The sequence below is a fragment of the Armigeres subalbatus genome, chromosome 3 (assembly GCF_024139115.2).
Source record: "Armigeres subalbatus isolate Guangzhou_Male chromosome 3, GZ_Asu_2, whole genome shotgun sequence".
Classification (NCBI taxonomy): domain Eukaryota; kingdom Metazoa; phylum Arthropoda; class Insecta; order Diptera; family Culicidae; genus Armigeres; species Armigeres subalbatus.
Window position 1 is genome coordinate 312,150,652 of NC_085141.1, and position 14,408 is coordinate 312,165,059.

At 44.4% G+C, this 14,408-nt stretch overlaps 1 protein-coding gene and 1 pseudogene across 1 annotated transcript; one reads left to right on the forward strand and one right to left on the reverse strand.

Annotated features, from left to right (window-relative positions):
- The first annotated feature begins 2,184 nt into the window (after positions 1 to 2,184).
- LOC134222652 (uncharacterized) lies at positions 2,185 to 4,765 on the forward strand. Its single transcript, XM_062701812.1, has 4 exons — positions 2,185 to 2,668; positions 2,860 to 3,083; positions 3,130 to 3,860; positions 4,048 to 4,765. Exons 1-4 carry the CDS (start codon positions 2,185 to 2,187, stop codon positions 4,763 to 4,765), a joined length of 2,157 nt encoding a protein of 718 aa, XP_062557796.1.
- Positions 4,766 to 11,651: 6,886 nt separating this feature from the next.
- Positions 11,652 to 13,223, reverse strand: LOC134220785 (beta-1,3-glucan-binding protein-like; annotated as a pseudogene).
- Positions 13,224 to 14,408: the final 1,185 nt, after the last annotated feature.

Below are 14,408 nucleotides of genomic sequence, written 5' to 3' on the forward strand. Positions count from 1 at the left end.
TCCAATAATAATCAATTAATGGCGGTGGCTACCGGCACTATTCCGGTGATGGGAAACAGTGCAGGGGGACAGGGTGATAGTACATCAGCAATAGTCTCCAGTAGTAGGCAAGTGTTTGGTGAAAGGTTGGGTGTATGGCAGAGTTTTCTTCCCTAAACAATGGGTGCCCAACTGTTCCTAGCCGTATTGCTAGTTCCATTTATGTTCCGGTTTCTGCACTGAATCAAACTCACGCCGGAATAATTCCAACATACAATGTCCTTAGTATAACACCGGCGAAGAGGGTGGGAATTTCTCACTATGGGGGACCGGCATTGGCGTACAGTGTTCCTCAGGGCTGCGCGATCGGAGTATACCCGCCTGCACCTTAGAATCAAACTTTATCGACACCGTTTGAGAGTGCACTAATGCCGAGTTTTGGTTGTCAAACAACGTGGGTGAATACTAGCTTTCCTAGTGCAACTATAGGTGGGACAATGTCAGGAAATAACAGTGCCGGTGCAGTTCGAGCTGCTGTATTGACACAACCCGCACATAACATCGCTTCAGTACCATATGTTCCGGCAGCATCTATCCATCCAAGTGTTCCCCCGATCGGAATGCAGCAACAACAACATGCAACTGCGCCAGCTCGAAGTGGTCTATCCGGTGAACAATTAGCTGCCAGACAAATAATGCCAAAGGAGTTGCCAATCTTTTCTGGGGATCCTTAGGACTGGCCGTTATTCTACAGTTCGTTCCTTAACTCGACCGAAGCTTGCGGATACAGTGATGCAGAGAACTTGGCAAGACTACAGCGTTGTTTGAAGGGGAATGCGTTGGAAACAGTTATGAGCAGATTGCTAATGCCCTTCGTGATCGAGACTCTACGGAGACTCTATGGTCGACCAGAAATCCTAATGCATTCACTCCTTCAAAAGTTGCGTGCAGGTCCCTCCCCGAAAACGGACAATCTTCAATCGCAGATTACTTTCGGTTTAGCGGTACAAAATGTTGTGCACCATATGTCTATCGCTAATCTCAGTGATCATTTGTGGAACCCAACATTGCTCCACGAACTTGTAGGCAAATTGCCATCCCAACTCAAAATGCAATGGGCTTACTACAAGAGCAGGGGCGCATATACTAATTTGACCACCTTCAGCGCGTTTATGTCGGAGCTAGTTATAATGTTACGCTTCCCCTGGATACACTTAGTGTGAATTCGAAAACCCAGAAAGGGGGAAAAGATCGCTCATTGCAAGCAATTCAAGTCGCATGATGTCGACGGTAGATGGAAAGCAGTGAAGCAGAAGAATCTGTGTAGGAGTTGTCTGGTTCTCCATCGAAAATGGCCATGCTGCACAAAGAAAAAGTGCGGGATAGATGGGTGCAGAATACATCATCACAGTCTACTACATTCATCGAAAAGTACATCGTTGCCTGTGACGGAAATAGGAACGACTAGTTCGAAAGGGAACCCGCTGAGCGTAGTACATCAAAATCTCCACTGTGCGAAGGAGTTTTCTTTGTTCCGGTATCTGCCGGTAATCATTCACGGCAATGGTCAGAAGATCAGTACTTATGCATTTCTGGACGACGGATCATCTTCCACGCTTCTGGAGTTCAGCATCGCATTTTTTTTTGCTTGAGTTGGACGGGCAACATCTCGAGGGAGGAGAAAACTTCGCAACGAATCAGCCTTGTGATCGAAGGAGCGGAGAAGAAGGTCAAGCTAAACCCAAGCTTACCCACTCAGACAATGGACTACGAAGATCTAAGACGCGTATACCATCACTTGAAAGGTCTACCGATACGCAGCTATACCGATGCATCTCCAGGGATCATCATCGGTATAGAACATGTCCAGCTCCTTACTGGTCAACGAGCACGTGAAGGAGGAGATAATGAATTAGTTGCGATGAAAACACGCCTCGGTTGGTGCATCTTCGGGAAGAACTCCGAAAACGGTGCCACAGAAGAACCATTGAACCTACATGTGGCCCCGCAGACAAGGAATCGTGAACTGCATCAGTGGATGCAACAATTCTTCACAGTTGAAGAATCAAGCGTAACCGTAGTACCAGAAGCAGCGGAAGACGTGCACGGCAAATAATGGAAAGTACAACACGGCGCGTAGAGGGCGGCTTTGAAACGGGACTATTATGGAAGTACGACCACTTTTGCTTCCCTGACAGTTACCCAATGGCACTACGAAGGCTAAAAGCGTTGGAGAAACGACTGATCAAGAAGCCGGTTCTCGAGGCTAAAGTGAAGGATCAGGTTGCAGAGTATGAGAGGAAGGGATATGCTCATCGTATTACGCCTGAGGAGCTACAAGCCACAGATTCAAGCAAGGTTTGGTACCTACCCCTAGGCGTGGTGCAGAATCCGAAGAAGCCGGACAAACTGGAACTCATATGGGATGCTAGAGCACAGGTTGGAGGGATATCGTTCAATGATATGCTGCTAAAAGGCCCGGATCTTCTGGTGGCTCTGATGTCCGTGCTACTACGTTTTCGACAGAAGAACATCGCCATTGTAGGGGACATTAGGGAGATGTTCCACCAGATCCGCATACGGGAAGAAGATAAGCAATCTCAACTGTTCATATTCCGACAGCATCCAGAATTGGCACCACAGATCTTCGTAATGGATGTTGCCACCTTCGGTGCAACTTGCTCACCAAGTTAAGCGCAGTTTTTTTAAGAATAAAAATGCCCAAGAGTTCGCTGACACCTTCCCCCGGGCAGCGAAGGCCATCACGGACAACCATTACGTGGACGATTTCCTGGACAGCGTAGACACAGAAGCGGAAGCCATCGCGTTGATCAACGAGGTGAAACATATTCATTCCCAAGCTGGCTTCAAAATTCGTAGTTTCTGCTCCAACTGCAGAAGTTGTGATCAATACCGGCGGGACGGAAGCACCAAATGGAGTGTGCATGAATCTGGAGAAATCGCTGGGATCAGAGCGCGTGCTTAGTTTGATCTGGAGTCCTACTGAGGACGTCTTTACCTTCGATCTGAGCAATTTGAAGGATGAAATAAAGGAATTGATTGAAAGCACAAAAACACCTACTAAACGACAAGTCCTACGCATTGTAATGTCTTTGTTCGATCCACTGGGACTGATTGCCCACTTCGTAGTACACGGCAAAATTCTGGAGAAGCGGAACGGATTGGGATGAGCCCATCTCGGAAGAACTGCTGGAGAAATGGTTATCTTGGTGTGAATACATGCAGCGGCTAGGCAAGGTTGCTGTGCCCCGCTGTATCTTCAAAGGGATGAACATCTCCGATTTGAAAGATGTCGAGGCCCATTTATTCGTGGATGCGAGCGAAGTGGCTTGTGCGGCTGTTCTGTACCTTCGGTACGGGAATAACGGTAAACCCAAGTGTGCCCTGGTAGCAGCGAAAACGAAACCACTTTCCGTACCTCGCCTGGAGCTTCAAACAGCGATGCTCGGAACAAGATTGATGGACTCTGTGTTGCGATCCCTGGATATCCGAGTAACCGAGCGTTTTTTTGGACAGATTCGTCTACTGTGCTCAGCTGGTTATGGTCTGATAGCCGATCCGGGGGAGATCCTCACTTCAACTAGTTTAGATGAATGGCACTACGTGCCATCCAAATTAAACAATGCCGACACTGCCACGAAATGGAAAGACGGACCTAGCTTCGATCCGACGAACACTTGGTTCACCGCACCGGAATTCCTACGTGAGGCGCGAGATCAGTGGCCGTTACAACCTGCGCTGAATAGAACAGAAACAGAAGCTGAACTACGATCCGTATTTCTGTTTCATGGTACCGTATCTGAACCACTGCTGGACGTTTCCAGATTCTCCAACTGGCATCGCTTACTTAGGGCAGCGGCGTATGTACTTCGGGCAGTGCAAAGATTCAAGTGTAAAAAGGCGTGTAAAAAGGTGTAAAAAAGAGCTTGTGGAAGCATAAATTTTGATATGGTGACAGGTACATGGTGAATCGTATCCAGACGAGTGCGCAATTCTACGGCGTAACTTAACAGAACGTTCAAAGTCAATAACGATCCCTAAGTCCAGTCCTCTGTATCGGCTATCAGCCTTCATAGATGAGTCCGGCGTTGTCCGGATGAACAGCAGAATCGTTGCACAGCCAACTGTGTCCTACGATACGAAGTTCCCGATCCTGCTACCCAGAAAGCATCCTGCTGTTTACCTTCTGACGGAAAGCTACCATCAACGATACCAGCATGGGAATGGAGAAACCGTATGTAATAAGATGCGTCAACGGTTACATGTGTCAGGACTACGAGTTCTGATCCACCGGGTATCAAAGCAGTGTTTAATATGTCGTGTTAAGAAAGCTGTACCACATCCTCCTATGATGGCTGCTCTACCGGAAACTCGTGTAACAGGAATGATCAGACCATTTACGCACACTGGGGTTGATTATTTCGGACCGATACTGGTTAAACAAGGAAGATGCTTGGTCAAACGGTGGGTAGCGTTATTCACATACCTCACAGTGCGCGCTGTACACCTGGAGATAGTTCACAGTCTCTCTACCCAGTCATGCGTAATGGCCATAAGACGATTTGTGGCTCGTCGTGGCTCTCCGGAAACGTTCTATAGCGACAACGGAACGAACTTCTTGGGGGCGAGCAATCTTCTTGCGAAGCAGATCCAGGACATCCATGAGGACTGTGCGGTAACATTCACCAACACCAATACAAGCTCGATTTTCAACCCGCCGTTGGCGCCACATATGGGTGGCTCATGGGAACGCATGGTGCAATAAATACATAAATAAATAAATAAATAAACAAATATTGCTGGACATCCTCACCGTCCTAGCGATGAAGTCTTTGAGACAGTAGCGATAGAAGCAGAAGCTATAGTTAACTCCAGACCACTCACATATATACCTCTGGAGTCAACGGAACAGGAATCTCTAACTCCAAACCATTTCCTGTTGCCAGCCAGCAATGCCCATTGGCATAGAAGGGAATGCTTTACGTGACAGCTGGCGTTTAGCGCAATGCCTGGTCAACCACTTCTGGATCCGCTGGATTCGCGAATACCTACCAACCATAGCCAGGCGCACCAAGTGGTTCGATCCAGTCAAGCCATTAGAACCGGGGAACCTCGTGCTTGTAGTGGACGAGGGAAAACGAAATGGCTGGTTAAGAGGACGTGTCGTGGACGTTACGAAGGCAGCAGATGGACAAGTTCGACGAGCGGTAGTACAAACGAGGAATGGCCTGGTGCGTCGTCCAGCGGTGAAATTGGCTCCCCTGGACCTTCGGACATCTGGACGGTCCGGAACTACACGGGTGGGGGAATGTTGCGGAACCTCTGGGCACGAAACTGAGTGAGTTCAGTACCGCCCGTACCTATCAAAGTAGCATAGACATCAACGCGAGAAATGACAGGCAACATGACATTGAAACTTCAACTGTCAAATGCAGCAGTTACCTGGGTACCTTCAACGTGGCAAGAAGACACAGTGCAATTACTAGAGAAAAATAGTTTCTAAACCTAAATTACTATTATAATTAGTTAAAATTCCTACCTAAATTAGTTTCTATCAATTGAAATATTCTAATGAAATCAAGTTTAGCCGATAATTGGGAAACTAAGATACTTACGCTAATAGTAAGGGATCGAAAGGTGTTAAACTACGTGAAATTTGGCTGTTTAACCAAGTAGTGAGTATGAACTAAGACCATGTACGAACAATTTGTTAACTATATACAACTTAACCTAGGGCACGCAAAGAAAACAGAAACAAAGGGTTAGTTTGGACACAGTCGGAGAAGAAGAAAACGAAAATGTGAGATTTCTAAATTAAACTATGAACTATAAAATTGAACATCTAAAATATAATTTCAGCTATCAAGCTGCTGTTAGTTGCTATCTAGACGTGTTTCACTCCTTGTCCCAACATGGTGTGACCGGATTATGTGCTTCTAGGAGTATTTCCATACATTTTCATACATTCTGTTGTAATAATATATTTGCAAAGAACACCATTTCTTTTTGAATATTTTCATATATGTTGACTTTCAACAACCACTGTTAACTATATATCAAGGAAAAATATAATCAAAGTAGAAATCAGTAGAAATTTTGAACAAAAAAAAACTTTTTTATATTAAACGCATTTAATCATGGCTCAAGTTCGATTGAATCTTTTATTCTATCTTTCATCTCTTCAGAGACTCAAATACAGACGGGTATACTAGTGTAATTATTATATTTTGTTTTTCTCACTTAATTTATTTATTAGTTTATTTTAGAGGTATTCATTCATTTTTGTGATTTTTTTCAGCAGTGAGCACGCCGGAAAACAACAAATCACGACACAAATTGAGCCGAAATTGCCTGTTTTGCGAATGTTATTGATATAGACCAATGCAAGATCTTGATCTAACCTCACTTATTTGACAGTTCACAGAGCTTGTTTACAAGGTGTTAGAAGAAAAATCGATGAGGAGAAAATTAAAATTCATATTTTTAGTTTAAAATTGCTGCGATCCGAATATTTCAATGATATTCTTTGCATTCAGCATGAAATCAATCGCAAAGGACATCTACATGCGAATAAAATGACGAAACAATTTTATCGGAAGGTTCGCCAGAGGCTAAGTCCCGGTGAAAAAGCTCTGTGAACTGTCAACCTACGTCATCATGCACTGGTCTATAGGAGCATGTTATTAATAATGGAACAGATACCCTACAAACATTGCGAAAATTCTGTTTACCCCCGTCAAATTTGCTCTTCCATTGAAAATCATCAAAAATCAAAACCATCACAACATTCGGATGGCAAAGTATCCAAAGCGATAAATCAAGTCCAGAGCAGGTGAAAGGAAGCTCCTGCCGATGCCGAACAGAACGTTTATATGAGCATCTGAAAAAGGATAAATCGTCAACCTGTTGGTTCGCTTTCCATCGTGGTCGCTTATCACATCCCGTTTAAACAGTTTTACATCAAGCTATTTGGATGTATCGTCGAGATGCACCACACTAAGGAGGACCGAGGAGGACCGGAGGCTGATCTTCAATTCATTAACCCTTGTACTCATAACTTTACTTACTTATGGATCCTGTACACCTCCGATGGTGCAAAGGGTCGACTTGAAAGATCTCCATCCTGAGCGTTGCCCGGCTATCGCTTTAACCTGTTGCCAGGTTAGATTTTGGTCGACTTCTTTTATTTCTTTATTGAGGCTTCGCCGCCATGAGCCTCTGGGTCTGCCTCTGCTGCGATGTCCCGCTGGGTTCCTAATGCTTGTTTACAGATTTCGTTTCCGCCCCTACGTAGAGTGTGGCCGACCCAGCCCCACTTCCGATCCCGAATTTCTGTTGCTATCGGCCTCTGGTGACAACGACGATGGAGCTCATTGTTTGAGATCCAGTTGTGAGGCCACCAGGCCCGAATTATATACCGCAGGCATCTGTTAATGAACACCTGCAGCCGTTGAGTGTTCTCCACTGATACACACCATGTTTCGCTAGCGTATAACAGCACAGATTTCACGTTAGAGTTGAAAATTCGTATTTTGATGCGTTCACTTATCTGCCTGTTTTTCCAGATATTTCTTAAACTCGCAAAGGCAGCCCTTGCTTTCTTGATCCGTGCGCCTATGTCGATCTTGGTACCGCCGTCTGACACCATTTGGCTACCAAGATATTGGAAGCTTTCAACATTCTCCACTGGTTGCCCGGCTACTGTGAAACTGGAAGGAGTCGCCGTGTTTACATCCAACGATTTGGTTTTGTTGACGTTGATGACTAAACCTGCCGAAGAGGAGCGCTCGGCAAGGTCGATGAGCTTACTCTGCATATCAGAGCGCCGTTGCGCGAGGAGTGCAACGTTATCAGCCAATTCGAAGTCGTTTAGGTGCTCCATGGTTATAGGCTGCCATAACAGCCCGCGGTTTGGTTCACGGTCAATCGCATCTACCAGAATCTCAGCGATTACGATGAGGAACAGTAACGGTGATAGGATACATCCTTGCCTCACACCAGCTACGACCCGGATAGGGTCGGACAGGACCCCATTGTGCAGCACTCTACACTCTACACGATGAGGCCGATGATTTTCTCAGGAACTCCCTTGCGTCTCAGGGCGCCCCACATATTCTCGTGATTGAGACGGTCGAAAGCTTTTTCGTAGTCAATGAATACCAAGTAAAGGGACTCTTGGAATTCGTTGACCTGCTCCAGAATGATGCGGAGCGTGACAATATGGTCCACACAGGATCTTCCGGCACGGAATCCGGCTTGCTGCCGCCGGAGAGCCGCATCGATCTTCTCCTGAATCCGGGCTAGGATAATTTTGCACAGAACTTTGAGAACGATACACAGCAACATAATGCCTCGCCAGTTATCGCATACAGTCAGGTCACCCTTTTGGGCACCTTTACTAAGATACCTTGCATCCAGTGGACCGGGAAAGTTGCGGTGTCCCAGATATTACGAAATAAACGATGCAGTAGTTGAGCGGATGTCATGGGGTCAGCTTTGAGCATCTCGGCTGATATGCGGTCGACCCCTGGGGCTTTATTCGATTTCATGCTTTGGATGGCTGTTTGAATCTCTAGCAGTGATGGAGCTTCGGTATTGACGCGAGTTATACGTCGGATCCTAGGCAGATCATGCCGAGGTGGTGATGGCCTGGCTGGCACTTGAAAAAGTTGTTCGAAGTGCTCGAACCAGCGTTTCAGCTGGTCAGTTGGGTCGGTCAATAACTGATTATTCGCGTCTTTCACAAGCATCGTTGCATTCATCTTCACCCGCTTAAGCGTCGTTAAATACCGTAGAGGAGGCGAATGTCCCCGGTTGCTGCGGCTCTCTCTTCTTCGTCGGCCAAAAAGTCTGCCCACGCTCGCTTGTCCCGTCGACATGCGCGTTTTACTTCCTTCTCGAGAGCCGGGTATCGTTGACGGGCTAAGACTTTGGCTCCTCTGGTTTTCGATCGCTCTATCGCGGCTTTGGCTTCTCTTCGCTCCTCTATCTTCCTCCAGGTCTCATCGGTGACCCATTGCTTTTTCTGGGCGCGCAGTTCACCCAGATTATTCTCGCTGGTGGCGATGAAGGGATTCTTCATGGCGGTCCATTGGTCTTCCACGCTGCCACCTTCCGGAATTTCAGCAGCACGCGTCTCCAGTTCTTCAACGAAGGACCGTTTCACCGTGGCATCTTCCAGTCGGCGTGTGTTGAATCGTCGTCCAACTCTTTCCTTCTGCCGACGAATCCGCGCAATGCGCAGGCGTATTTCGCCGATGAGGAGGTGATGATCAGACGCAATATCGGCACTACGTTTATTCCGTACATCAAGAAGGCTCCGTTTCCATTTTCGGCTGATGCAGATGTGGTCGATTTGATTTTTCGTAAAACCGTCACGGGAGACCCACGTGACCTTGTGAACCGGTCGATGAGGGAAGAGCGATCCCCGATCACCATGTCGTTATTACCACAAAATTCTGCGAACAGCTCTCCGTTTTCGCTCATTTCTCCGAGACCATGGCGTCCCATAATGCGCTCATGGTTCGAGTTGTCGGATCCGATCTTCGCATTGAAGTCGCCCAAACAGATCTTGATATCACCCTTCGGAATTCTATCTACGACGGCATTGTACTGTACTCATAAGATAAGTAACAAATTCACTGGCTGAAGTTCTTAGGAATTTATTTATTGTATCATGGGGAAATCGGTCTACAATTGAACAACTACCCCCTTTTGGCCATTTTTCGTAGTTTAGGTATGGGGTATCTATTAATTTGATATCGTGTGTCGTAATTCATAAACTTTTTTTTTATGTGATACTTTCGCATTCCAACTCTTATACAATTCTCGAGCAACACATGAAAAGCCAAAAAAGCTAAACCGAGAAAAATGAGGTTAAAGTTTGCTATGACTAATTTAATTAATTAAATGGAGCAAAAACTCATTTCATTACCAACGCATGTCAGTTCTATACGTAGGGGAACTGTTCCATTTTCCATCTCACTGAACATATATTCATCTCATCGCAAAACAGAGAAATACAGCACCAATCTTGTCGCTTCTTTTTGCTTACATGCGTGCTCACCGCTGAAAAAAATCACAAAAATAAATAACAAATCAAATACCTTTTCATTGCTTTGTTTTTGATGGGATGGGAATGGGAGCTATGAGATGAAGTGCCGAACCGTTTCCCTAAATGGTTATATCATAACAGCAAATTTAGACTAATTCACAAACCATTCGAAATTCACCAAATTTCGGCTAAAACAAAAATCGCACCGTTTACTCGCATTACTGGTAACACGTCTGGTTTTTAAGCCGTTTGCTCAAAGCTAGTAATATCATCTGATTTGTTTAGATACATTAGCCAGAGCAGTTATGCTATGCTGTAATTGAAAACCTAGTAAGAATAGATATACATTTTAAAATAACTTGAAGCTAGATTGTCTAGATAAACAATATAAAGTGAACGGCTTAAAAGCCAAAGCTCCACTCCGCATGGTATTTAAAGGCGCCAAATAAAGGACTTAAAACCCACTATGGTGCAAATGGTTCATGAGACGTTTACTCAAAATAGCAATAAATGTGTTTCTTAAGAGATATCAAAAACGGAGTTTTATCTAGCATGAAAAATCATTTACAAAGCAATCGTTTATGCTAGAAAATCGAAAATCATGGTTTATTAGCCGTAATCATATGTTACGCGAGAATTTATGAATGATTTCATATTTTTTCAAAAGTAGATATAAAGAATATAATTTATGATTATTTTATTATTATGCCCCAAATTTTCATATAGGTAAACGACAGGTATTTCCAGCAGGCTAATACTAGACCGGCCTCCTTAGCCATGCGGTAAGACGCGCGGCTACAAAGCAAGACCATGCTGAGGGTGGCTGGGTTCGATTCCCGGTGCCGGTCTAGGCAATTTTCGGATTGGAAATTGTTTCGACTTCCCTGGGCATACAAGTATCATCGTGTTAGCCTCATGATATACGAATGCAAAAATGGTAACCTGGCTTAGAAACCTCGCAGTTAATAACTGTGGAAGTGCTTAATGAACACTAAGCTGCGGGGCGGCTCTGTCCCAGTGTGGGGATGTAATGCCAATAAGAAGAAGAAGAATACTAGACCGTTAAAAAATAATGAAACAGGCGCTTAATCCTTAATCGCTTTATTTTCGCGAAGGATGAACAATTGAACCAGATAAAGAAATGCTTTCCATGATGAATCCCGATTTATGTTACTGGTTACCTCACCCAACTAACACAACTCCCTTCCCGTGGTTATTGTGGAGATGCAGAGGTATTCTCGGTCTTTAGTAGCAACAATAACCACACACTAGCATTCCCTCCCTTTCCCAACTGACTGTAAGGACTTGGCCGGCGCCGTTATTGATCAATATTTGTGAGCTGCTGAAACGTGCAATTCGAGAATAGATGGTAAATCCCAACCACTATTCACTTGGATCGAAGTGCAATTTGCACCAGTTCTGACCCATCACGAAGTAGCAACCATTGATATGTACAGTCAGTCTAAGCTAAGTTAAGCTGAGCTAAGCTTTTTCAATATACAAACATTGCGGACCCCAAAACGAATCGATTAGGGAAAAAAATTGCAAATCGGTCCTGTTTGCGAGTTAAATCGCCAGGAAGGAAATATCAACTCATTCATATTTAAATAGATAGATTATTGTGCTGCTCGTGAACTTTTTCGGTTATGTCACCATAGAATGAATCTTTGAATCCAACTTTTGCGTTACGTAACTAGCGATCAGATCCAAAGTGGATCATATCATGCTTTAAAGTTTATTATTGCGAAACTAAATAGCCCAAATTTTAACCCAATCAACTTCGAGGGCCGCTTCATCTCCCCAAGTTCCATACCAATCAGATTTGGCTTTGTAGAAATCGGTCATCGCACTTGGATTCCCTTGCTTCCAAGGTTTTGCACGTGGGTTCCATGCATTATCCGGAAAGTAGTCTCCACCGACTGCAACATTCATAACTACGTAGAACTCCTGATCGAACGGTGCCATCTTGGTTCCCTTCGGCCACGGATTGAAATTAAATCCGCCAAGCTTCCAGAAGCCCTCGTAAGGGGTCACGGTACGGAAAATCTTATCGTTGACTCCAAACTGAATCACATTCTTTGTCCACGTCAGCTGATATCTGTTGAACGACGACCCGAAGCGCTCGCCTGTGATGGAGCCGCACTGCGAACTTCGTAGATTCCGACTGTCACCAAAATGCAAGCACGAAGACACCTGCTTGATTCCAATGTTTTGATCACCCTGCATGAGATTGCGATTGCCTCGTGACTCTATCAGATCTATTTCTCCGGACTTGGGCCAATCGCCGTAGGTATCGCCTTTCGGGAGCAACCACAGCGCAGGCCACAGCCAATCTCCCTGAGGTAGTTTGGCGTTGATTTCAAGCTTTCCATACTTGAAGGCGATCGAGTTGACCGTGCGGAGTCGTGCACTGCGGACTGGGTTCAATATGCGATCTGGACTACCTCGTCGATAGCATCCGTAGATCTGTTCTGCCCAACCAGGCGGATCCGTGCATCTATGGGAGGTGTTGGTTTTAATCGACATTCAATGTTGCAAATTCGATGCTTACCGTTGACTTTGAGGGCCTTCATTTAGGTTAATTATACCGTTTTCGAGAAAAGCTTCACCATATTCAGCCGATGTCAACGTTGGACGAATGTACAGATGATTATTTTTACGTATGAATTACGTTCTGAACCGGAGTACCATTGGAATTCGTTGTTCTGAGAGAGTTAAAATAACTATTAATTGCATTTTACCACTTTATAGATACTTTTGTAATAACTTACACCTCCACCACCAAGAGAGTTTTCATGCTGCCAAACGGTCCTATCCAATTTATGGAAATAATCTTCGAAAATTAGCTGTCCAGAGCATATTCGACCTGCAAATAGGAATCAATAGAGTCGTAAAATAATAATAACAATAAGGCGTCTCAAACTATGAATGGGTTTTTAGACGTTTTATATAATAACCTCAAAAATTAGGTTATTATCATGCAAATAATTGACTATATGAAGCGTTAGTGGAGTTACATATTTATTACCTTTGGGAGCCTTAAATCCAGACGCGGTTGTCGAAGATTGCGTACATCCTGAGACGAAATCAGCTATACACATTAGCAATGGAACAATACTCACTAGCTTTTTCATAGCTGATGTCTACACTGGGTGAGTTTCATTCTTTGCCATTATTCTTATAAATACTGCATCTCGAAAGCTGAATGAAATGTATTTAGCGCATGACATAATGTTTGGATAAGCGCAGTTCGTTGGGTTTTATCGTACATTAGCCTAGTGCTGATGATTTAATTCCATTTCATCACAACTCATAGGGAACGAGCATAAAGTACGTCTCACTAGTACGTCAGAGATGGGGTTCCATAGAGCGTGACGAGTCATACACGAGAGTTGGTGAAGGGGCTATGATACCTTACGTGGCGTTATTCATAGGTTCTCCCCATATTAATTGTCCGGAAGCAAGATGTTTTTCGTGTTGTGATAATCAAAGATAAAAATGAAACTTAGAACGAGTAAACACACGCGATGCGACAATCGCGTTACGATTCTATCGCTTGGCGACTGCGATTCTGTCGCCGTTGGTATGGACGCGTAAATAAAACATTGCCGGCAGCAACCCGATGATAGAATCACTGCCACTAGTTGTCGCAGTCGCGGTGATGAAATCGCATAGGTCTGGGAAAGCCTTTATGCAAAGGAGAAACTTTGATGATGCATACGGTACTCTCAAATGTGAATTACCTTCATCAAGTAACATTGTACAATACAAGAGTCAAAGTTTTCGAAGTCATAGTGAATGACACGCTCTTCTCCTGCTGCAGGCAGTACATCTCGTCGGACCTGCATGGATTTTTCCCTTAGAGATCGTTTCGACCAACTTCACAGTATTAACAACAACTTGTATTGAGGATCTTGACAACGGGCGGTATATGTACTTTGATCTCAAAGCTGATGGAGAAGTTCGGCGTTTCCACTGCGTACGTTGATTGGAAAGTCGAATCATCTCTTTCGGATCATTCCATCACTTCATCTATTGTACAAGGGAGGAATCTAGGACCATTATTGTTTTCGATATTAGTCAACGATGTGACACTGGTGCTACCACCTGGAGTGAGAGGCTACTCTATGCTGATGATGTAAAGATCTACATTGTTGTCAATAGTCTTGATGACTGCATTCAACTACAAATGAATAATTTGTTGAGTAACTGAGTATATCCGTTTTATAAAATTTCTAGATTACAACAAAAAACTCCCAAAAATATTTAAGGTCTTTTAGTGGAATGTCTTTAACTGTCTAAGGCGAGTTTAGTACTTTCCATCACATCTTTTTACCGGATGCTGCTTCTGTTC